General features: G+C 36.0%; 2 protein-coding genes across 6 annotated transcripts in view; one reads left to right on the top strand and one right to left on the bottom strand.

Moving 5' to 3' along the window:
• GPR155 (G protein-coupled receptor 155) overlaps window positions 1-14,471 on the top strand; it is a 49,080-nt gene extending 34,609 nt beyond the window's left edge. For both annotated transcript variants that reach the window (XM_073218674.1, XM_017675252.3), the window contains 6 exons: window positions 4,287-4,391; window positions 6,213-6,349; window positions 7,772-7,867; window positions 9,703-9,767; window positions 10,978-11,115; window positions 13,511-14,471. In XM_073218674.1, coding sequence (XP_073074775.1) covers window positions 4,287-4,391; window positions 6,213-6,349; window positions 7,772-7,867; window positions 9,703-9,767; window positions 10,978-11,115; window positions 13,511-13,763 — 794 coding nt within the window. In that variant the 3' untranslated portion in view covers window positions 13,764-14,471. The remainder of the gene's footprint in view (window positions 1-4,286; window positions 4,392-6,212; window positions 6,350-7,771; window positions 7,868-9,702; window positions 9,768-10,977; window positions 11,116-13,510) is intronic.
• Window positions 14,472-17,040: 2,569 nt separating this feature from the next.
• The window catches only part of SCRN3 (secernin 3), a 41,960-nt gene continuing 33,765 nt past the window's right edge, over window positions 17,041-25,235 (bottom strand). For all 4 annotated transcript variants that reach the window (XM_017675255.3, XM_017675253.3, XM_017675254.3 and 1 more), the window contains 3 exons: window positions 23,769-23,931; window positions 22,642-22,822; window positions 17,041-19,846 (listed from right to left, as the gene is read on the bottom strand). In XM_017675255.3, the coding sequence (XP_017530744.3) occupies window positions 19,676-19,846; window positions 22,642-22,822; window positions 23,769-23,931 (515 nt within the window). In that variant the 3' untranslated portion in view covers window positions 17,041-19,675. The remainder of the gene's footprint in view (window positions 19,847-22,641; window positions 22,823-23,768; window positions 23,932-25,235) is intronic.

Genomic DNA, 25,235 nt, shown 5'->3' on the forward strand with positions numbered 1-25,235 from the left:
GTCTCAGCTTCTCTGTATTCCTGTTCACTGATTTCTATTTCATTGACAGTCTCTTGCAGCTCACCCAATCTGCTCTTAAGACCTTCTATCGATTGTTTCTCCCTCCGACTTCATCTCTTAGCTTTTGCATATTTCTATGCAGGTCCATCAGCATGGTTATGACTTTTATTTTGAATTCTTTTTCAGGAAGATTGGTTATATCTATCTCCCCAGGCCCTCTCACTGGAGTTATCTGAGTGATTTTTGACTGGACCAGATTCTTCTGCCTTTTCATGGTGATAGAAGTGGTTGCAGGCAGGTGGCTCATGTGTCAGCTAGGAGAACAAAGTCCTTTCCTGCTCGTTGGTCACCTTGCCCTTCTCTGCTGCCTGTGCCATTTACCTGCACACAGGGAGCGGGCTCTGGGATAATCTCCTGAGCTGCTGTGAGCTGGGCAGCCCTCAGGATAGCCTAACGTACTGCAGGGGGTGGCAGACATGCCATATGTGTTCTCCTGCAAGAAGAGTGCCCCTTTGTGCCTTCCAGACCTTGCTCTGGCTTCCTCTGTCTGTTCCGGTTAGCTGCGTGCTGGGAGGAGACTCTGTGTGGTTGCTGTCAGCGGGGCTGTTCTCCAGCTGCTCTGCAGCTGTGGCGGGTCAGCCGGTTTGTTTGCAGTGCTGGCTGGGGGGAATGAATGGTAGGCTGCTTATGGCCATGAGGGGGAACTCTGCTTTACCCCCACCCCCCCAGGGGGTTAGGGGGCCTGAAGTTCCTCAAGATTCCCAGCCTTCTGGGATGAGTGTGCTGGGATGATTTTGTCTAGCTGTTGAGCCCTTGTCCCTTTAAGACTTTTAAAAAGTGCCTGCTTTTGTCCCAGGCTGTGGGGACCTGCTCTCAGTCTCCATCTCGGATTTTACTTTTCTGTTTCCCTAATATCCAGCACACCATGCAGTGTGTGTCTGTGCTCCCGGTGCAGATTACTAGGGCTGGTTATTTAGCAGTCCTGTATTCCACTCCCTCCCCACTGTGATTCTTTTCCTCCTGTTGGTGAGCTGGGGTGGGGGGAGTGCTTGGATCCTGCCTGGTCATGGCTTTGTATCTTACCCTTTTTGTGAGATGCTGAGTTCTCGCAGATGTAGATGCAGCCTGGTCTCTTTTTTAGGAATAGTTGTATTTGTTGTATTTTCAAAAATATATATGGTTTTGAGAGGAGCTTTCCGCCGCCCTACTCGTGCTGCCATCTTGAGCCCCCCCCACCTGTTTTTGTATGGCCTAAGAACTAAGAACAGTTTTTGCATTTTAAAGGATTGAAGAAAAATTGTTAAAGACAAGTATTTCATGACATTTGAAAGTTATATGAACTTATGGTTGCTTTCGTGCTATATTGTTGAGTTGAGTTATTCAACAAAGACCCAGTGACATGCAAAGCATAAAATGTTTATCATCTGGCTCTTCACAGAAAATGTTTGCCAATCCTTGTTATAAGTGAAAGTATGATCCTAACTAGTAACTTTGTTAATAAGTTTTGATACTTTTTATGGCATTTGTTTCAGTTCAAGAGGGAACTGAGCAACACAGTATATAATTTGGATTCATTGGTGCCTTTAGAGATTTCATAGACATAAAGCATCATGCTAGGGAGTGTAAATAGTGATACCTATTTTGTTTAGAGGGTGTGTGTGGAGTAGAGGGATGACTACTCTCAAAACTATTAGTTGTAATGTCAGTAAGTAAAGGATAAGGAGTGAAACAAGAGAAAGGATTAAAAAATTTAACTATCTTTGTCTTAAAAGGGAGAAAATCCCCATCTTGTACATTGCCTTCCTTCCCCTTACCTCCTTTCCTCTGTCCCAAACTGAGAAGTAGATAGCACAGTGGTTAAAAAGTCTGAAGGCAGACTGCCTGTGTTCAAATCCTGACTCCACAATTTACTACTGTTTGATCTTGTGCAAGTTCCCTGTCCTGCACTTTCCATATCTAATGCTAATAAACTACTACATAGGAGTCCTACTACATAAGACTATTTTGCCAGCTCCTGACTTAACACCATTATCCCTGCTTTAGTTTATTTTGTTGATGATGTTCACTAATTGCTTTATTAGATACTTTGTGATTATAGCATCAGAATTTCATTCTGTTGAGCTCTCTTGATGATTTTCCCTTTTAAAATGGAAGTTCAGTTCTATTTGTCTGACCCTTCCCAGCATCCTTTTCCTTATTTTCTTTGTGGATTTTTATATTTGTCCCCATCTACTGTGTGTTTTCAATCAGGGCTTGAAGACCACCACTTCTGCTGGCTTTCTGTGGCTTCTTCTCCCAGGAGTGTTTCAGAACTGGCCTGAGAACATGTACAGGGAGCCCTAAACTACCCAAAACTGAGTGTCTTAAGTCCAGTTTTTTGCTGCTATCTTTGTACCTGTCTTTTAAAAATGGCAAATAAGCTGTGCCATGGATGTTCTTAAATCCTGTCTTCACCTTCCAGCAGGAAAACTAGCTTGTGCCTTTAGTATAAATATATGTAGAGCCAGAAGACCATTGCTTATCTCCATGGGAAATCTTCTGCAGTATTTAGTCTTCCCTCCTCTCATTTCACTGTTTTATAATTGCTTTTAAATTACCTATATAACCCACTAGACTGTAAGTGCTATGACTAACTTGCCCATCACTGTAGCCTCAGCACCTATCATGGTATCAGGCTTATTGTGAGTATTTAGTAATATTTGTTAAATGGATAGATAGTTGGATGTGTGTGTAAGATATTCTGTGGTTCTCTGAAGCCACCCTAAAAATTGCCATGACAAAGTAATTATTTATTTGCCTGTTAACCCATGTTTTCCTTCCCTAAACCCTGCTCTCTTCTGATCTGCTGGTAGTATTCACACACATTAGATGTCCAGCCTGGCCTCCCCAAATCTCAATACCCAAAATAGTTCTGCCCCTTGCTACAGACTTAATATGAGATCAAAGGGCAGTTATAAAAGAGAAGGCTAATCGGCTACTAATATATCCTTCTTACATTAGAAGGAAAAAACTGCCATGGCACTTTTCATCGTAGCCATAATTGTGTGTATGTGTGTGTGTGTGTGTGTGTTCCCTACACATGTGCCATTGGAATGGGCTGGTTTTATATGTTTTCTTATCAACTTAATCTCAACTAATTTAAGCCTTCAAATTTCTGAAGATAAGGCTGGGCCAGACAATCTCTATATTTTCTTTTCTATTGTTTTGTGGGGCTGTTTTAACCTTGAGATGGTGCCATTATCTTAAACTTAGAAAGATATTTGTAATAGCTTATTATAAATTATAGTTTTTATACTATGAGATCTTTTTTGTTTTTAAGAACACTCCTGAAGAATTAAAACCTATCAATGAAAGGGTCAGCCTAGATATTCCTTTTTCTATCATATTAAATTTCAATAGTTTATCACAAAGTTACTATTCTATTACAACCTATTTCAGGGAGTACCATGTCTGTATGTGTGAAATGTTTTAAAGGACACTGCATGCAGTTCTCTGACTATAAGAGAAACAATTTCATCCATGTAACAGATGTCTGAATATAACCTCTGTAAACCAATATAACTATAAATCAGCAAGAGATTTTCAGCAGTATATGTTTGAAAAGAAAAAATATATTTCCCTTTACTTCATCTTCTAAACTAGTAGGAGACATGTTCTTGAAAGAAGTGAGTCTTGAGCTGAACTTAAAGGAGGAGAGGCTTTGGATGAGGGAATTCCATGCATGGCAAATGCAGCCAGGAGGCCCAAATAAGCATGGGGCTCATGGAAAACACTACAGAACTGTCCTAAAAGAAGGGAAGGCCTTGTTAAATATTAGCGGTAGTCAGACAGGGGGAGAGGGGCTGAGTCCTGGGGAGCTTTCAGATGCAGGCCAAGAAGTCTGAGTTAACTAAGCAATAGAGCATTAGTGCATAATTTTGAGGAGTGATGAAATAAAGGGTGTATTTTAGGTAAGTGTTAAATTCTTAGTTCCCAAAGCACAGTGGAAACTAATAAACAGACTGGATAAAAACATTTTTCCTTGCCTCATACAATGAGGGGACAATATGTAAAGGTGTAAAGGAGGTGATCCTTTGCCTGCCACTCATTAAATGTTAGCTTCTTATAAGCACATCTGAATACTTTTGGACAGATACCTTGTGAAACAGTCTCCCTGGAGGCTGCAGGGGAGACCTGGGCGTCCACGTGACTGGCTGTGTCTGTACGGCTGGGTCTGGTCGGCGCCTCTCAAAACCCGTTTCCGCGGTGACTGGGCTCTGCCCACATGTGTGATTTTATCAATATAGGTTGCTGCTCCTGCTCCATGGGAAATGGTGGATTGCACTGCCCGTCCACAGAACCAGCAGCCAACACAAGCACCCTGGGGCCTGGAACTGCTTCATTTGAGAAAAGTAAGTGCCCGTGAGGATGTATGAGGATAGCTAGGCCTGAGAAGCAGAAGATTCATTATCCTTGTGCCTTAAAGGAACTCTACATAGCATTTCTATAGAAGCTACATTATTTATGTATTCTCAAATAAGATGAGAGAAAGTGCTAATAGGATAATAATTGTGTATAATAGAATACTCATTGTAAAAAAATTAACTTCTTATAATGTAGTAATAGTACATATAAAGTTTCCAATATATTTAACCCAAGTAATAATTCCAAGAAGTTTGCCCTAGGCACCATTATATTTTTGGCCCTTTTTCTTGTTTTAGAAGCTGAGACTTTTCCCTACTCCCTTCCTCCAAGGCCTGGACCAATTAATTAGTGCATGATTACATTTTGAACCCACATACTTTAAATAAACTCTTTTTTTTATAAAATAAGAAAAATCTTTAAAAGTAATAACCTTTTGGCATATAGACTAAGACTGAATCATATGTATGGTCCGAATTTCAGATTATTTATTTATTTATTTATTGAGGTAAAACTGGTATGTAACATATTTGTTTCAGGTGTACATAATAATTTAATATTTGTATACTTCAAAATGATCACCACAATAAGTCCAGTTACCACCTGTCACCATACACCCACCCCCTAACCCACTTCCCATCAATCTGTTCTCTGTACCTATGAGTTTTGTTTTTTAGATTCCACATGTAAGTAAAATCATATGATATTTGTCTTTCTCTGACTTATTTTACTTAGCATTAATACACTCAAAGTCCATCCAAATTGTTACAAGTAGCAAGATTTCCTTTTTATGGCTGAACAATATTCCATTGTGTATGTATTTACTTGTATGTACACACTCACACATATATGTATCTCTCACAATTTCTTCATCCATCCATTGATGGACACTTATGCTGTTTCCATATCTTGGCTACTGTAAATAATGCTATGAACATAGGGATGCATATGTCTTTTTTAATTAGTGTTTTATCTTCTTTGGATAATACTCAAGAGTAGAATAGCTGAACCATATGGTAATTCTGTTTTTAATTTTTTGAGGAAACTCCATACTGTTTGGATAGTGGTTGTACCAATTTACATTCCAATAGTGAACAAGGGTTCCCTTTTCTTCACAACCTCATCAACACTTAATATTTCTTGTCTTTTTGATAATAGCCATTCTGACAGGTATGAGATGATATCTCATACTTGTTTTGATTTGCATTTCCCTGATGAGTAGTGACGTTCATATGTCTGTTGGCCATCTGTATGTCTTTGGAAAAATGTCTATTCAGGATGCCTCTGCCCATTTTTTATCAGATTTACCAGAGGTAAAACTTGACTTACTAATTTAGCCTTTAAAATATATATGTATGTATACATAGTTAATTTATAGAGCTAATATATATTTAATGTTTATTTAATTATATATAATTATTTGATATAATTATGTGATCAATATAACAATCATATATATATTAAAATATACATTGCTAATTTATATATAATAATGTAACATATACACTATTACATACTAATTATATATAGTATATAGTAATAATTTAGCCTTATATATATATATATATACGCATATATTATTGAATAGTGTAAAAGGAGCTACTCCATACTAGTATTTTTTCTGATAAAAACAGTCAAGTAGAACTTTCCTAAAACAACATGAAGGAGTCTTCCTCGGATTTCATCTAACAATATACTGATTCTGAGCTGAATGTGCATATGTGGTGGTTTACTTAGGAAGTCATTATGAATTTAAAATGCATTCACATAAAAAGCTTTGATTACAAATCGTTGTACTTACTGTTTTATAGATAATCATTGTGTGAGTCGCTGTAACTCCCAGAGCTGCATGTTAGCCCAGGAAGAAGAACAGTATCTGCAGAGTGGAGATCAGCAACTGACTCGACATGTGTTGCTGTGTTTACTTCTGATTATTGGCCTGTTTGCTGTAATGTTGCTTCTAATTTTGTTTTGGGGCCATCTTTTTTAAATGTTTGGCAAAGGTTTTAGGCAGTCATCTGGGAGAAACTTAGCTGCTACTTCCTAAGGAGGTGGCACTAGGCCATCTGAATCCCAATCTTGATCTAAATGTTTTGGGGACAAAAGAGAATGAGTAATTTACATTACTCTGTTGCCTAAATGCTCCAATAGCTTGTTTTGCTTAGAATCACTTACTCATTCTAGGCTCTGAACCTGGAATTTGGTAAAACCAGGTATCTCCTGTGATGCAAGGCCACTTTTTCCAAATATATTCCTTGACTGACAGTAGATAATTGCCTACATGGTCTCTCAGAAGATATTCCCTGAAGAAACTTTTAAAAAGTCTTTAATTATGAAAATAACATAACTTCATATGATAGATACTAACAAAATTACTGCTCTCTTTTGTAATACATTTTTCATGGTTCTAATCAGACATATAGATTTATATCCTCTTGTAGCTTATGTCAAGCATTTTCTTTTTGCTACATAGTTCATAACTGTTACTTTAAATGGCTCAATAAACCATAGAGGAGATACATTATAATTTACTCAACATCTTCCTTAGGAATTATTGCTAGTTTTTCAAAATGCTGTAATAAACACTCTGTGTGGTATATTTCCTTATGATAGATCATCAAAGTTGAGAAACTTGGATCAAAAAGTATAAACATTTCTTTGGTTTTGGATGCATTCTACTAAATTGTTCTCCAAAGGAATAGTGTATTTATAAAGTACTCTCACCAGCATTGAATATTATACACTTTTTATATTAATAATTTAAAAGTAAAATATAACACTTTTATTTTTAAAGTGCATTTCTTTGATTACTAAAGGATTTCTAAAATTAGTTTTATGTCTTTTGTGAATTACCAGTTATCATTACATAATTTTTTGAGATGATTCTGTAATTCGCGTAGATATAGGAGATGGCCATGCAGAAACCCTTTTACGCTAGTATGCTCGTTTATATAGAATATCTGCCAGCACCATTTAAACTGATGTTTAAGAACAAAAATCAAAAAGTAAGAAATGCTGCCAAGAATTGCTGCTTAGTGAAGTGATTGTTTTCATTGTATAGAACTAATTTTAAAATCAGTCCTGTCTTAGGCTAGTTGGCAGTTCTGATTTTGATGTATTATGTAAGCTTCTGTATTATGGCTCATGTCTTCTTGCTTGAAATGTGATTAGAATATGTTGTTTGAATGACATCTGTCAAGAGGAGCAGTTGAAACCTGTTTCAAAGACGAAGCCTCTATAGTCTTGGTGTTTTTCCCCTAGTCTTTTTCTCCCTAATTATTAAGTAGATACATTATTGTACTGTGTTCTTCATAGAAAGAAATGATGATCTTACTTCATTTAAAAATACTATTTTCACCTTCCTTTTCAGAATCTTTCCAGTTGTTTATGGTGGCTATTCAACCAAGAGCCTGGAAGACTGTATGTTGAATTACAGTTTTTCTGTGCTGTGTTTAACTTTGGCCAGGTATTTATTTACTGAGAACTTTGATGGGTTTTTATTTTCCTGGATGGGTTGATTGGGGGGAGAGGGCTACAGATGTTGTTGTTTTCTTTTAAATCAAAAGAGTTTCGTTCGTTTGTCAGCTGCTGGTATTCATGACAGCTGACAGCTGCTGCCTATCTCTATGTTGGTTAAAGTCATCAGAATGCACACTGAGTGTTTCAAGCAAAAATACCAAGTAGTTTTTGCTTTGATTTTGAGATAAGGAATAGTAATTTAAGCAGGGACAAGATGCTCCAAGTACTTTTTAAACTGTGTTTTGGTCTTAATAAGTCACTTTGGGAAATTTTGGCCAGGATAGTAATTACTATTCCTTGAGAATCTGCTATATGCCACCTGTTAAGCATTTTACATTATCTATCTCATTTAAACACATCACAATAATACCTGCAAAGTAGACATTATCATCTGCATTTAAAAATTAGAAACTAAAATTCCATGAAGAACTAGTATGATAGGTGCTGTTGTCTTTATGTCACAATTAAAATGGATATTTAAGGATAAATGACATTTTACATATTGGGAAAATTTTTTCTGTGCAAATTGCAAAATTTGATTCTGTCTTACTTTTTAAGTAGAGAATATTTTGTCCTTTGGTTAAGTATCAGGTTGAAAGAAGTACTGTGTTTGAAATCACTAGGTTTTCCTATTAAACCTGAAATGACCAGCCACATGTTAGTTAACATCTATCAGTAGACACTCCTACAAGTTTTCCCTAACACCAATTTCTTGAAATATTTTCAGTTTGTTTTGCCTTTATTGTAGGAGCAAAAATGGCTATATCTAGACAGACGAGTGACCCAATCAGTTTATTACAGACATGAGCGTCAAAGACTACTTGATGCCCATCTCACTTGTGATACTGTTTAAGATCTGGTTTTTTTACCCAAGAGCTACAAAATACTATGTTGAATAATTATAGTCTTACTCAGCCCATTCCAACCTGAGCTGTCCGAGGCCTGGGACTGAGAAAGCTTCATAAACAAAAACTAATGCTAGGAGTGTTGCATTTGAAATATTGCTCCCAGTTTATGGCTCAAGTGCTTCAAAGGAGGGAGAGACACAAACCCCTGACCCCATTCCATTTTCCCCTTGGGAAGATGTTACACAGTAAGATCATTCTTTTGGTTGTTTATAGCTTGAGGGTGAAGAAAGGTAGGTCCTCCATGTGATATATTGCATTTTCCATCCTGCCTCCCACCAAATTGCGCGTAGATGCTTATCCCACTGTGCCCGACAAATAGCAGTTCCCAGTCTCCTGTCTCCCCAAGCGTTCCTCAGCACCTTCATCTGTGGCTAATATCTGATGCCAGTTTGCCTCATCACCCCAAGTCCTTCAGTCCTTCCCTAAGTACTAGCCAGCTTCATTTCACATAAATTTTGTTCAGTTACTCATTTTGATCAGATAATATAGCACTTGTTAACTCTATTATTTCTGAAGCTTTAACAGGGGAATAATGAATACATAACCACGAGAGATGATTTATTTTCTTTTTAAGAAAGGGGAAACAAAGACTTATAGCCCTTAATCTTCTTCAGAGAGCTAGCATGCAAATGTGGCTGCTCAGTGCTGGTTTCTAGCACCCACTGGAATTCGTAGGACAGATGACTGAGAAGAGGTAGTCAGGTGTCATAGCTGCCCCAGGCTGAACTTCAGAGGGTCTGCCTTATGTTCCATTTGAAATATTGCTCTGTTTGCTATAGGTTTGCTTCCCCAAACAATTTGGTGGCTTTCATAATTTCTCTCTTAAAATTTCATTGTTGAGTTCATAAAAAATAAAACTTTTTTTTCCCCATAGGGATTTATTTCCTTTGGCATCTTTGGACTGGACAAACATTTAATCATCCTGCCTTTCAAAAGAAGGTACATTTAATTTTGAAATAAATCTGTATCTGTAAAGGTGATGACAAGGCCATTCTAGTCAGATACTGATATTTTTAAACCTTTAGTAACTGCTAGGAGACTGCAAGGTTTTAACACATAAAGGTTATCTGTTGATTCACATGTGTTGTAAATCCTGCAGAGAAAATACTGGAAGAATCCAACACTGTAATTTGCATTTTAACAAGAATTGATTAACACTGACTTCTATCTATGCCATTAACTACAGAAAGTAAAATGAAACTTGAAAATATATTTGGAAATAAAAGTAGCAGATGGTATTCCCCCAGAGGTCCACATTTATCTTTCTCCTTTGACAACAGGATTTCTCTATCAAACAGACAATATATAGAAAACTGAAGTTTTCTTCTTTCTAAATTTTTGGTTTTTTATTAGCTTGGTGAAGAGTTTCTTTGAATTCAGATACAGAATTTCTTTATGAAAAATAATGAAGCAGGAACACTCCAACTTGGGGGTGGGAGGAAGAGGCAGATGGGGCAAATACTTGTACTTCCTCATTTGTTTTCAGTCATAATTAGTAGAAACCACAAGTGCTAATGGAATTTGTTCTACCAGCTGTATAAAAGATGCCCAGTAAATGGCAACTGTTTTTTTTTCATCACTATTAACATCGTTATCATTAAGATGTACATGCTAAGGTCATCCTTTCATGAGGCAGGAAAAGCATAATAGGAAAGGCACTGAACGCAGTTATCAGCTTCATGTTGATCAGTTGAAATGCTGAACAGACTGATTACCCAGGCTCACAGCAACAGAATCGTTCTGCACTCCAGATCCTGGTATTTGTTGTCTCTGGTACTGAAATTGGAAAGTGACTAAATAAAATACTTGATCTCTGTTATTTTTGCATTTTAAGTAGATTGTAGAATGAGGAACTTCACTTTTTGGTTAGAAACAAATGGATCAGACATGTCTGGAAGGTTTATAAAATGTTCACTCCCCCACCCCACCCCAGCCTGCCTTGAACAGAAAATTAAATGCAAGTAGACTGCTTTTAAATTTAAATGCAGGTAGTCTCTGCTGCAGAGACAATGATGCCTGGGTGTTGTAGATAACAGCTTTGACAAATGCAGCTTTGGAACAGCCATGTTGATGGGTGATAAGTAGGAAGGGGTTCTCTCTCAGTGCTTTTCTGTCCTTAAAAATGGCCTCCTTAAATTTTGGTTTTCAGACTTGAATTCCTGTGGAACAATAAAGAAATAGCAGAAAACAGGGCTTCTCCTGTTCCTGAGGAAATAAAAATGACCTGTCAACAATTTATCCATTATCACCGTGACCTCTGTATTCGAAACATTGTCAAGGAAAGAAGGTAAGTATGGGTTCCAGATTATATTTTTGATGATTAATTTTGGTTTGTATCAGGCTAAGTAGGTGTGACTACATGATTATTTTCAATAAAACCTATACATGTAAAAGTTAAAATAACTATGGGTTAGTTTAAAGATATAGCATATATATGTATATATATGTAGGAGTCATATCACTTTTTTGTTTTTTTAAATTAATTTCTGATTTCCATAAATGTAAAAATTTTAGAATGAACCAAAATGTAGTAGATTATTAACATTCACTTCATGCTGGCCATTAGTGTCTCACAAAACTTTGAGATACAGTGGATGTAGAAGTGATTTTATATTCTCCATCTCCTACTGGTATATTATATTAATGATATTGTCAAGAAAATGAAATGAAATTTGTCTCTTAATCCTGCTGCTACTTATTTTTCACTTAAAGTTCTAATCTTCAGTTTGTGACATATATATTCTTCTAATCAAGATATGGAGAATGCAGCAGGAAATAAGTAAATAAATGTTATAGTGCTAGTATTTTTGGTTGTCATAAAAGAGAAAGACAAAACAAAACATAAAGAATCAAATACTTTTATGTCTATAACTGAAAATTTGAAAGTTACCATTCAGGATGATTCATTTACATATATTATGCTACTACATGTCATTATAACCAGGAGGTAGCCTGATAAAGCTAGCGGGAAGGGGACTCGCTGGGTGGAAACTGACACTTGAACTCATGTCCTGGATCTGCCACTTACTAGCTGTGTGAATCGGGCAAGTTCAATTCTCCAAATCTTAGTTTTCCTTTTCTTTAAAATATCTGGTACTCGGGGTTGCTTGAATTAGATCCTGAAATCTATAGGAAAGGTAACAAAATCTGTAGGATGGGCCTATTCCGGTTTCTGGAAATGGTAAATTATGAAGAAAAGTTAGTTTCCCACCCTTAAAGGGTCAAAACCAATTATTTCAAAGTACCATCTACATATGGTTTCAACAATTTGAAACTGCTTTTTAAAATTAAAACAGTGAACTCAATGTTAGTTCCATGAGGCCAGTGTGAATGCCAACTGTCAGAAGGAAGTGTGGCTTTTGCCCTCTGCAGGGCGGCCCGGTTGCCTCAGTCCCAGAGGGCTGATCAGGCAGACACTGGCTGGCAGTGGTACTGCTGAGCAGCCTGTGGCACATTCTCTGCCACTCTGAACAGCTCCATGGGCTGTGGTTGTAGCTGCCTGATCAGTCAGAAGGAAGCAGATATTATTCAGTTAGTGTCTGAGATAGAAGTTGTTGGGCTATAAATCAAAAATCAACAAGCAGGAAGAAAGCTCAAACACAGGTTGTAATATTCAGGGTTTTGTTCAAAGTGATTTTGCAGTTGCAAAGCATAAATTAAGTTATCTCACTACTAAGTAAAATACTCATGTTAAAAATATTGTGATTTTATGTACTTGAGAAAATTTTTCCTGTATATTAACCTTTTCTAATTTTTATATGAAACTCTAATATATACTCATTGTGGTTTAATATTTTAAATTTCTGTCACCTGTTTCTCATTTCATCTTGATTTTCATCCACTGTTTCCTATTGTCAAGCACTTTAGGTTTTACACTTTGACTAATGCTTGTCAACAGACTCATGTTGTCTATTGCATATTTGAATGAAAATGTACAGAATTCATTTAAGTGGTTTGTTTACATTTCTTTTTCCCTTGTTTATTTGTTCATACCTGAGGCACCCCACATTTGCATTAGGAAGACATTTTAAACAAACCAAGAAGTAGACTCATACTCAAAGTACACTTAAAAAAATCTTAGATTTGTAGCAAGACAGATGTCATTTATTCCTTTCGTGCTTTCCAATGCAGCAAATTCCTGACAAACATCAGTAAGATTGTCTTGGCTGCTGAGGGCAAGAAGAAAGGTTATTTGTGCATTACTACAATAAGCAGAAAATAAAGTTTGATTTGAGTAGTTTAGTAATAGTCTTAAGAGCTTGTAAAAAATATCATTTAATGTTCCTACGATAATTAAATTAACCAATTATAATCAAGATATATTACATAAATTGTAAAATATGTAATATTAATATTCAGCTGTCTACAGAATGGATGTGATCATAAAAGGCCATCTACCATAAAAATAATATTTCTTGGTAGAAGCATTTATATTTTCTAAGTCATTTTTTTGTGTTTCTGTTTCATAAGCATTATTAGCATATTTTATTTCCCTCCAGGGGGGCTTTCTAGGGTCAGATGAGTTAACCCTTTATATTCCGAACAGTTTCATTCCTGCCACATTTTTAACTATCGTGCTGTGCTCCTCTGTCTCCTTCTGTTTTTCCTTGCTTGTCCTCCATCATGCAGTGCTGACACCAGATTTAAAGAATATATGAGTTAATCATTCCTTTGACATCCAGGTGTGGTGCAAAGACTTCTGCTGGGACCTTCTGTGGCTGTGACCTGGTGAACTGGCTGATTGAAGTTGGTCTTGCAGCTGACCGTGGTGAAGCTGTGATATACGGAGACAGACTGGTGCAAGGGGGAGTTATCCAACATATTACTAACGAATATGAATTTCGGGATGAGTACTTGTTTTACAGATTTCTTCAAAAGAGTTCTGAACAGAGTCTTCCTGTTTTTAATGCAAACACTTCCCCACAGGAAAGATAAAGAAATTGAGTGTTCTTCCCCATCCCCTAAGACCTAAAGTATGAAGGAGATAAGCCCAAGTGGAGTTATAGTCTAGCCCCAGATCTGTTACTGTGTGACCCTGGGCAAATTACAACCTCCCTAAGCTTCAGGTGCCTCTGTATAATTTGATGAGATGTGCTCCCACCCCAAGAATTTTACGATTTCATGTGTAGGAAACTGACTAAGGAAGGAGAGAAAACCAAATCAAAATTTAAAGTTCTGATAATAAATAGTTAATATAAACTAATTATGCCAACATTTTAAAACATTGCTTCCTGCAACTGTTTGCTGTGATATGAAAATCAACATCCAATTTACTATTCTTTAAATTGCCAAATTTGGCAGGTGTACTGCTGACATGAAGAGGAGCTTAAATTATGACAACTTTGCATTTATTGATAGCACCTCCTACAAACAAATTTAATGATCCTAATAAGAGGCCTTGTTGTTCTGTTCTTCCCATTTCCTTGACAAACAGTACTCATTAAAACCTAGAAGCACTATTTTTCAGGTTTATGTTTTCTTTTCTATCCAAAGTACTAATCTGTGCCATTAGGAGGGAAGTAAGAACCTCCATAAATATTATCCCCATCAACAGAAGTATAGTCTAATCTTTAACTTTAATACTAAAAATAATAATTTGAGCAGATTCACTTAAAATTCATCAATAAAATCATTGCTATGTGATGTATTTTCTGGTGTTTGCACAAAGCATCACAGTGCAGAGGGATAGCCTATTACCTTATTTCCTGCAGTTAAAAAGAAGAAAAACTACACAGTACAAGCCAAGATTTTTTAATTCTAAGCCTAACATGCTGCTTTTACATTAGAATTGTCTTTAAGCATTCATGTATTTAAAAAAAACCATAAATTTGAAAATTACTAAATGTTGCCCTCAGATAACCTTTATGTTCAGTAAATTTTAAAAAAGAAATCTATTCACATGACCTTTGAACCTCTATTATTACATGTCAATGCTGGTTTAACTTATGTAAAACATGTTCCAAATATTTATTTACCTCATACTTTTAGTGTTTCATATGTAGAAGCCATCTAGAAAATAATTTATAGGGTTAAATCATTGCCCTTTAATGCAACAAATGTTTGTGTTTTTTTTTTAAACCTACATGGAAACCTAATGTATTTAACAAGTAAATTATTCTTTAGTGTATTGTATTAATCTATGCCAATTTTAAGTTATGATTAGGGAATGGGGATGTTTTTTAGCACAACTATATTGCTGTGGAACTTCTTTCTTAGTATAATCACATTGTAACTCTCAGAAAGCTCAGGAACATAAAGCCTCATTGCTACATTAAGAGACTTTTATAGTTGCAGCATAAAAATATTAATTCACATGCATGCAGGCAAATCACTGTGGAGAACTTGTTTTGTTTGTGAACAAATCATACTACATACGTTCTGTTATGTGCATGAAGGGAATGGACAGCATCTTTTTCCATGGGAGACACTAAAAGAAAACCCTGGATCAGAATGATCCGTGGTTTCAGATAATGAAGGCTTTGAAGAGATGTTTTTAGGATTAAGGATAGGCTACTTTTATTAAATGAAAATATTTGTAACTTTTACTCACTGACAAAGCAAGTTTCTCAATAAAACACCTATTTGAACTTGCACTGCCAGCGTCTTTTGAGTAACCTAATGCAGAAGCCATCATAGAGGTCTTTTCTATTAGTTTCCATATTTTCTTAGGTGGGTGTCCTGAGATTATTCTATTCTTTGTGGCCCTGTGGGATCAGTACACAGGGTGTTTCCCAATTAGCACTCAGTAAACATTTTTATTAATGGGTCAATATGACATTAAAGTCCTTTTCACATATTTCATAATTTTAATATGCAGGGTCCGAGCTGGGAAAATTATTTGATACGATATTGGTTAACTTCTGCCACTTTTATACTCATCTTCAGCATGGCCAGTCATTCTTTTCCTTGTTCTCAGTGAGTAATTTCATGCCTAGCTTGCAATTACTTCAACTTAGAAGGTTAAACTTGAGTAAGGTAAAGTGTTGGCATTTTAAGAATAACAATTATCAGAAAATTTCTACGAGCAAGAAAAATGTAAAACTATTGTTTTACATGTTTCCTATGCAGCAGACTACAGCTCTTAGCTTCTGCCCCTTCGTGTCTCATATCAATTAAAATGTTAAATTAGACACTGAACATAGGTAGTCGTGTGATGAGTGATGGTTGGAAACACAGTTCACAATCAGAAATGTTACTGCTGTTGTACAGGAAAAGACTGGATGATAAATTTCCAAAATTGGTATGATAAAAGCTTAAAGTAATTAATTAGAAAGAAAAACATTCACTCTGTAGAACCTATTTTTGGCAAGTTTTACAAAGGGAAACTAAATTTCCAAAATTCTAGGTTATATAATTATTTGTAGGGCAAAATTCTTCATTGAAGATTAATATATAAATTGATGTCTCTATCAAAGATCAAACTAGCTTTCTCTGAAATCCTGTTTATTAGATTATTCCCTTAGTTTACTATCTAGTGGTAAATAATAAACCACATGATTTAAGGGTTGACTCCAAAAAAGCTTAATTTCAACTACAATATTTTTATTCTTACGAAACACATTGAATTTAAGAAAACCTTACATTTTCTAAAATATACTACAAGGCATTAATTAACCACACAAAACCCAAATACCATATTGGATTTATAGAGTGAAAGTCTCCAAAACTGTTTAATGTATTAACTTACATATCCTTATAATAATGCTTATCTTTATTTGAGAGGTTATTATTCCCATTTTGAGTATGGAAAAAGGCAACAGGTTCACATGAGACTTATCAAAGACTATCAAGTTGTACAGATAGACTACCTAATTTTCTCAACTTTACAAGCAGAGAAGAGGACTGTGTAAATTATTCCATCAGCATTGAAAGATAATTTAACAGATATTCAATGAGCATCAGGCTTGTGCCAGACATGATGTTGAATAATGAACACACTCAAAAATATGGTTCCTATCCTCATGAAGTTTCTACTGTACTGTGAGAGACAGATATTAAACATATAATTACACTTGTGATCAAGAGCACATGTGGCTTTCAGATTTGTAACAAGAAAACTTGACCTTGTGGTGCAGGGACAACTTCCCTAAGGAAGTCGTGTTTCAGCAAAACTCTAAAGGATGAAAAGAACTACTTGTATAAAGGGAAGCACATGAAAATGGTCCAAGCAGAGGGTACAGCCATCATAAAGGAACTGTGCACATTCAAAGTCTTGAAAGAACAGCAAGGTAAAAACTTTAATAATGGCGAAAGTATAATAACATAGATGGGGTAGATCAGCAGGATCATGTTGGTATTTGCTAAGGATTGGGACTTATCTCAAAAAAGTTATTTTTAAGACTCAACAGTAAGAAAATGAACAACTTAATTTTTAAAATGAGCATAAGAGCCAAACAGATACCTCACCAGAGAATATTTACATATGGCAAATAGGCATATTAAAAGATGCTCTCCTTCACATGGCGTCAGGGAAATGCAAATTAAAACAATGAGTCACCACTACACACTTATATGGCCACAATGCAGATCGCTGACAACATCAAATACCAGTAAGGATGTGAAACAATGGTAGGAAGACAAAATGGTAGTCACTTCGGAGACAGTTTGGCAGTTTCTTACAAAATTAAACATACTCTTTTACCATACTGTCTAGACTCAGCCTGCTGGGTATTTACCCAGATGAGTTGAAAATGTGCATCTACACAAAAGCTTACATATAGACATTTATAGCAGCTTTACTTAAAATTGCCAAAACATGGAAGCAAACAAGATGGCCTTCAGTAGCGGATAGCAGCATCTAAAATATTCACACAATGGAACATTATTCAACACTAAAAAATAAGCTATCAGGCCATGAAAAAACATGGAGGAATCTTAAGTGCTAAGTACTAAGTAAGTTACTGAGCCAATCTGAAAAGGCTGAATATAATATTACAACTATATGCCATTCTGGAAAAGACAAAACTAAAGAGACCATAAAAAGATCAGTGGCTGCCAGGAGTTACAAGGAGGGAGTGATGAGTAAGTGGCACAGAGCTGCTGAGGGCAGTGAAACTGCTCTCTGTATGATCCTATGATTGTGGACATGTCATTATACATTTGTCCAAACCCACAGAACATACAGTGAGTGAGTGAGCCCTAATGTAAACTATAGATTTTCGGGGACAATGATGTGTCAATGCAGGTGTATCAGTTGTAACAGGTGTACCACTCTGGTTTGAGATGCTGATAGGTGGGGGTGGGGACAAAGGGTATATGGGAACTCTGTACTTTCTGTTCTATTTTGCTATAAACCTAAAACTGCTCTGACAAAGTCTATTTTTTTAAAGTTTTTAGGAGGGAAATTCATGATCAGATTCAAATTTTTAATAAATCACTCTACAGTGGAAAGAGATAAAAATAAAAAATGGATGTAGAAGAAGTTAACTTCAGTGGTCCAGGTGAGAGATGGTGCTAGTTTGGTTAAGGATGGTGTCGAAAGACAAAGTGCAAACATGCTGGCTCAGAGACAGAAGTAAGATTCTCTTGTCGCTTGATAAATCAATGAACTGCTCACCCTTAGTTTTCCTTATATATTAAAAAGAGAGGTGTATGGGGCTTGAACAAGGGTCTTCATGATTTAGGGAGAAAACTATCCCTGAACCACACATAAAGCAAACACAGATTTAACTGAGTACCTGAGACAGATTTCTTTTGTAATTGCTGCCCTATATTAGACAAGAGCAGTAATACCCGGTTATAGATTTTATGAGAGAATTTAAAAATGATTTCCTGTACACTCTTTAAATATAATGATCCATGACTTTAGCAATACTCTTAATTGCAGTATTAGTGACCAACAAATATGAAAATGTAATAAAATAACAAAAATGAACATTTCTAGAAATCAATAGTGTTATTTTGAGTTGGATTTTTCTTTCTTTATGTTTGCAACTTTGAGTCTTGGTTATCTCTATGCAACTTTAACAAAGTTTTATAAACTTTAGGCAGATATTACTCATAATGTTCCTAATACATATTTCATGATAATGTTCTTAATGTTCATAATACACTAATAATTTTATTTAATTTCAACTATCTCATTCCTGTTCCCATTTTCCCTGAGTGAACAAATGTGAAAGACAAGAGAGATGTGAGACACAGAAACAGTGTTTCCTATGGTCTTGGTTCCTTTATCCCATTTCCTAATCTCCCAGACAAGCTTTTCTAAAAACATTAACATAAAAGCCTATTAAGGGGCGTGGCCAAAAAAATGCTAGATAATTATAGCTAAGACTCATTGGTCAGCCAATTCTTGACAAGGAGCATATCTGAATTTATCAGAAGTGCATTCACAGAATTAATACACTGTAATAAGAATGTGTAGATCTGGAAAATTTTGTTAGAGCCAATTAATATTTGCCTAAAGCACAAAAACTCATTACTTGAGACAATATTTTCCATTAAAGAAAAATCTGCTTTGTTGTAACTGAGAAATTTATTTGAGGACAGTACATAATTATACTAAACATAAATCCATGCATTATTTTAATGTTTCATGCTTTATGCACAATTGAGTATTTAATTATTGTGATTTCAAAAAAGATACTGTGGCCAAAAAAATAATTACCAGTCAGTTCCTTAAGTAATACCTGGCTATCCATGATACATGTGTTCAATTCCAATGTTATTTTCTTTCAATATCTCAAGAAGACTACATGTAGTTCTAATAGTTATTTAATAATTATCTAATGGCTATCATTTGCGTGCTATTGAAGAACAATCAGATCTGCTCAAACTAGGTTTATATCATTTACAAAGTTGATAGATTCTGACTCTGAGGGAGATTGATGACATTTATATGATCACTAAGAACTAATATTTGACTTATAAATTCTAATTTCATCTTTTACGCACTGAGGAAAGAGATGAACAGCTTTATCCACATCAAGATACTTGTTTTGAAGGATAGATTCCATCTCTTTGAACAGTTCTTTCTCCAGTTTCTTCATGTTATCCAACATTGTTTTGGCTTTTTCCTGAACAAAAAAATAAACATAAATAAACACACACACACACATGCATGCACACACACAGGTCTAACCAAATTCCAGCCACCTCTACAGACAGGGTTTTATTCATTCTGGTTTCTATTCCTGGTTTAATTCTCCTTCTATTCTTCAGATATAGAAGGAATAAAATTCTTTGGGAAAAATCATTGTTCTAGATTGAGTTAATATATCAACCCCAAATTGTTAACTTTTAGCAGAAAACATTATAGTAATTACATAGGTTTAGTCTGTAAGCAGAAACCTAAAAGACAAAATAAGAGGACAACTGAAAGCCTGGCATTACGTGTACATGGGGAAGTTTGCGAAAATTGAGGCCAAGATATTTCTATGAATTTGGATAATCTATTTAAAACCAGTACTACCAGATTAAACAAGGGAAATAAAAACAATGTTCAAGAGAAAGAGCAACTACAAGAAAAGACATTTTCTCTATGACTCCTTGTTTCAAGGAGAAAAAAGGTCATGACTCTTCCAGTAAGGAGGAAATTCTAAGTTATTGATGAATTAGCATGATCCATTATCGGATAGGTACCAAGAGAAAAAGTATATAAGAAGAAATTTACTATAAAGTGAGCATAATTTTAAAAGTTTGACTCATTATGGGGCAGAACTCCACAAAACAAAGATTCTTAACATGCACTTCAATGTGAAATGGTGATTTTTTTTCCTGAAGAAACTGCATTTCTTATCAGTGGGACAAAATGTATGTTTGTCTATAAAAGGCATTGGAATAATTGGCTGTCTCTTTGTAAAACAAAGTTAGAGTCTTTACTTCATAAGATACACAAAATTGCAGATGAATTTAAGAACTAAATTTTTTTCAAACACACATAAATACTGGAAGACAATACATAAGTCACATTTATTTTGAGGTGAGGCAGGCCTCTGAAACATGAAATCAAGATGCCATAAAGAAAACATATATAGTTGACTAAACTTAAAACTTGTCTGCCAAAAAAAGTCAAATAAACAAACTGAGATTGAAACTTTGCAATATAACAAAGACTTAAGATTGCCTCTTTGAGGCACAAAATAACCAAGAATTAATTGAAAACTAGGCAATGTAAAAGAATAGGCAAGTCATTTAAGAGGAAATACTAATGGTCAATAAACACATGGGAAGATTTTCAACCTCATTAGTAATCAAGAAATGTAAATTAAAACTACCTTAGGATTGAGTATCCCTAAGACACAAAAGTAGTTATTTAGAGCCAGGACTCGAAGCTGGGTCTTTGTTTTCCCTCAAATTCTGTTGCCTTTCTACTACTTTAGGCTGTCGATCAAAATAGTAACAGCTTTAAAACTTTTATTTCAATATTACTTAGAAAAATATCAATCAGCAATTTGGTTTAGCAAACATTTAATAGTAAGTCTACAAAACCCCTCATGTCCCTAAAGCAGTACTGAAGGGGAAAGGAAACTGACAGCTCTTGAGAACTATTAGCACAACAATCAGGGCAGAGTGGGGGCTGCTCTGGGAGACTGAGGGAAAATTCCTCCAGAGTGGACCCTCTTGAAGCATATCACTAAGGAGCTTCAGCAAAAGCAAAGACCGGGGGGCTCATCATTTCTCACAGGGCTGTACTGAGGAATGGATGACACCTTTGCTGGGTGGGTGGGCCCTAGTCAGCACACTTAATGGGCTCCCAGAACATACTATTTGCCTCTCACTCCATGCCAACAGCCTACTAAAAGTGCTTACACTGTAGGTCACAAGTGAAAACAAATTGGTTCTAGATAAAGAAGAGCTTTTAAAGTATCAAGAATTCATGGCAAATAGGAGGTCTGAACAGAGTTCTCTGATTTAAACATAATGCAAGATGGTGAGGGAAAGACATGGCAACTATGCACACACTATAGACAAAGTAAGCAAGCAAACAGTTACCCAGAGAAAGGTTCATTTAATTCATTGAATGTAGAAAGAATGGAAATGCATATACCTTGAGAAAGTAAAATAATTACAAGCAATAAAAATCAGTAGCTGGTAGAAACAGGTGAGAAAAGGTGTAATGGCCAATCTTTTCCTTCACTGAAGGGAATCGGTTGATGGTTCTGTGAAAAGACTTTCAGGTAGCCCCTCCATTGCCTTCTAATCTACTTTCTATCTTTGGGGTGGACAGGGAATCAGGCAGAAGGGCTAAAGAAGTATGGACACTATAAAATTATTTGTCTATCTGCCTATCTGCCCCCAATAATATATCTGCTTATTTCTGGATACGAGCTTTTGGTAATGGTAATCTTCTATAATGCTCACACTTTAAAATAATAAGCATTTATCACTTTTCTAAAACTCCAACTCATTATTTTAAGTCTGTGAGTATTAAGTCATTTTCAGCTAAAATTAATCTGAGGCTATACAGGTTAACTGCCCTCCAGTGGCTTTGTCATTTTTGGTATGAGATATATAGCAAGCAAGCTGCTTAAACTCTCCAAGTCTCAGATTCTTTATCAATAAAATGGGATAATAATAGTACCTACCTCATAAAGTAGCTGTGAAGATTAAATGAGATATTCCATGTAAAAGTACCCATGGTGCTCAGTGTGGAGTAAATGCTCAAAAAATGTTAGCTATTGTTATGTGTAATAGATTCACACTATTTTAACTGTCATTTTTAACCAAAGGTCAAAAATATTATAGTTCTACTATAGTTTAAGCATCCAAACTACTTTTAAACCTATTTTTATATGAAGGAAGGAAAGAAAGCTGAACTTCAGCTGGAATTTTAAGGTATTCTTAATGATAAGCTATAATCTAATCATACCTCTTTATTATCTATAACTTCTAATGCCTGTTGATGTTTTTGGTAGAGTGGGTGTCTTCTGTCAGGCTTAATCTTAAAATGTGGCTTCTCTGTATCTGGATCTTCAAGTTCAAATGTTGGTGAACTGGTGTCCAACAGTTGTGAAATATTTGGCACAAATATGAAAGGCTTAAAAACAGATCTAGAAGAAAAGGTCTTTGTTAATAAAATTGGCATGTGGGAATATAAAAGTATTCAGATTCATTCTAAATCTTCTAGGATTCCCTCTAGTGAGAAGTTTCTATTAATTTATCACATACTAATTGTTCCTATCATACTAGTTATATCATGCTTCTCTTCCCTGGTACACTGGAGTCTCCTTAGAGGTAGAGGAACTACGTATTATTTAGCCTTGTATTCCCAGGAACAAAAGGCCTGACATAAACAGTGTTAAGTGAAATTATAGTTCTTCATTTCTGCTGCACACTCCACAGGTGGAAGATTAGAACAATCCTCAATGTTATAAACTAAGGATTAGGATTTGGGATGAAAATCATCAGCAGTATTAACAGAGTTCACAAGTGTCATTCCATTGTCTCGAAAATATCTTTAATGATATGAAAGACTATAATACTAAGAAATAATGAATATAAACAAGATCATTTCTAAATGTAATATGCATTAAGTTTTGTAAGAAATACTAATGACTTTAATCAAAATAGTCTGTATAAATCTATTAAAACATAACTATTGATACTCTAAGTTTTATATGTATTTTCTAATATGAGTGTATAAGTAACTACCTTAATCCAGCACAACTACATCATTTAACCTTTTTATTGTTATTAATCATCTAGTATTGTAATACTGAAATCTGTTCAAGAAAACCTGTTTTCTTTTCTTGAAAATTTTAGATATATTTGAGGAAAGAGAGCACAGGGATAACTGCATACATGAAACTATTAACATTTTCATCCTGTAAGAATGAGAAAAGCGTGGCAGTTACACACATATGGAAGACTAAAACCTGAAGAGAAAATGCATCCAAAAATTGTCATTCTTGTGTAACAAAAATTCAGACTGACAAAATCATCAACAGACTAATGACATGTCTACACCCTAATCCCTTTTGGTTTTTGTGACTTTACCTCTCAGGATCAGGAGTCCCTGTAAAGAAGTGAATGCAAGGAAGTTTGGAGTCTTGAGGTAAGACAGAAACCATGCTTGCAGTGGTCAGGAATTCGCCCTCCATGTTAATGCCACTTGGTTTATCTCGGAGAATTTCCATCATTGTTTCAGAAGTTATGTTTCCTAGGGAAATAATTTTAAAAACCATCAAATACATGTGAATTTGCAGGTTGGTATCCTGCAAATATGAAGCAAGTGCTTTCTCCATTGACAATATATAACATGAGATATTGTCTACCTATAAATTAGAAATTGACTATAAGCAAACCTTGTACCATAACTGTTAAACTCATTCCACTGTTGCAAGGAAGATAATTGTTTTAAAAATAGTAAATAAACAAAATTTCAAATCCGTTTTAGTAAGCAAATTCTATGTAAGTTCCAAAGAAGTTATCAATGCAAAATTCAATCTCACCTTTCTACCAATAGTTTTATCATCCATGACACTGCCTAAACCACAAAACAGTGGTTTTTTTAATTCTATCATTCCTTTTATTAACTTGCTTTCTCTCCTCAATTAGAGCTACTTCGTTATTCTACAAGACAGTTTGTATCGGTCAGGAAAGATACATTATTTTTTCTTTTCCTTTAATTTCTAATTTTCAAAGTAAGGGCTTGTTGCCTATTGCTATGAAAATATGTTCCCCTTAAAAAATCATGTTGGAGGGAGGAGCCAAGATGGCAGCGTGAGTAGGGCAGTGGAAATCTCCTCCCAAAACCATATTTATTTTTGAAAATACAACAAATACAACTAATCCTAAAAGAGAGACCAGAGCATACAGTACAACAGCCAGGCTACATCTGCATCTGCAAGAACCCAGTGCCTCACGAAGGGGGTTAGATACAAGCCGCAGCCCGGCGGGTCCTGAGTGAAACCCCTACCTCAGCTCCCCAGCGGGAGGAGAGGAGTTGGAGCAGGGAGGGAGTGGGAGCCCAGGACTGCTAAATACCCAGCCCTAGCCATCCACACCAGGAGCGCAGACACACACTGTGTGGTGTGCTGGATATTAAAATGGGACAGTAAGACCTGTGAGCGGGTCCCCGCAGCTGGCTCCCTGGGACACAAGAAAAGTGAGTGCTTTTTGAAAGACTTAAAGGGACAGGGACCCCACAGCTGGACGGAAGCGTCCTGGGACACTTAGCCCAGAAGCTGGGAATCCTGGGAAAATTCAGGTGCTCAAGCCCCCTGGGAGGCAGCACAGCTCTGAAGCCTCTCACAGCGATAAACAGCCTCCTGTCCATTCCCCCTCCAGCACAGTCCTGCCATTGCAGGGGAGCAGCCTGAGAGCGGCCGTGCCCACAGCAACTGCCCAGAGACCCCCCCCCAAGCCGGCCAGGCCACACTCAGAGGCCCCACCAGCACACAGCAATCCACCACAGACAGAGGAAGCTGGGACAGGGCGCAAAGGGTTGCCATTCTCACAGGA

Source organism: Manis javanica, chromosome 12, assembly GCF_040802235.1.
Source record: "Manis javanica isolate MJ-LG chromosome 12, MJ_LKY, whole genome shotgun sequence".
NCBI lineage: Eukaryota > Metazoa > Chordata > Mammalia > Pholidota > Manidae > Manis > Manis javanica.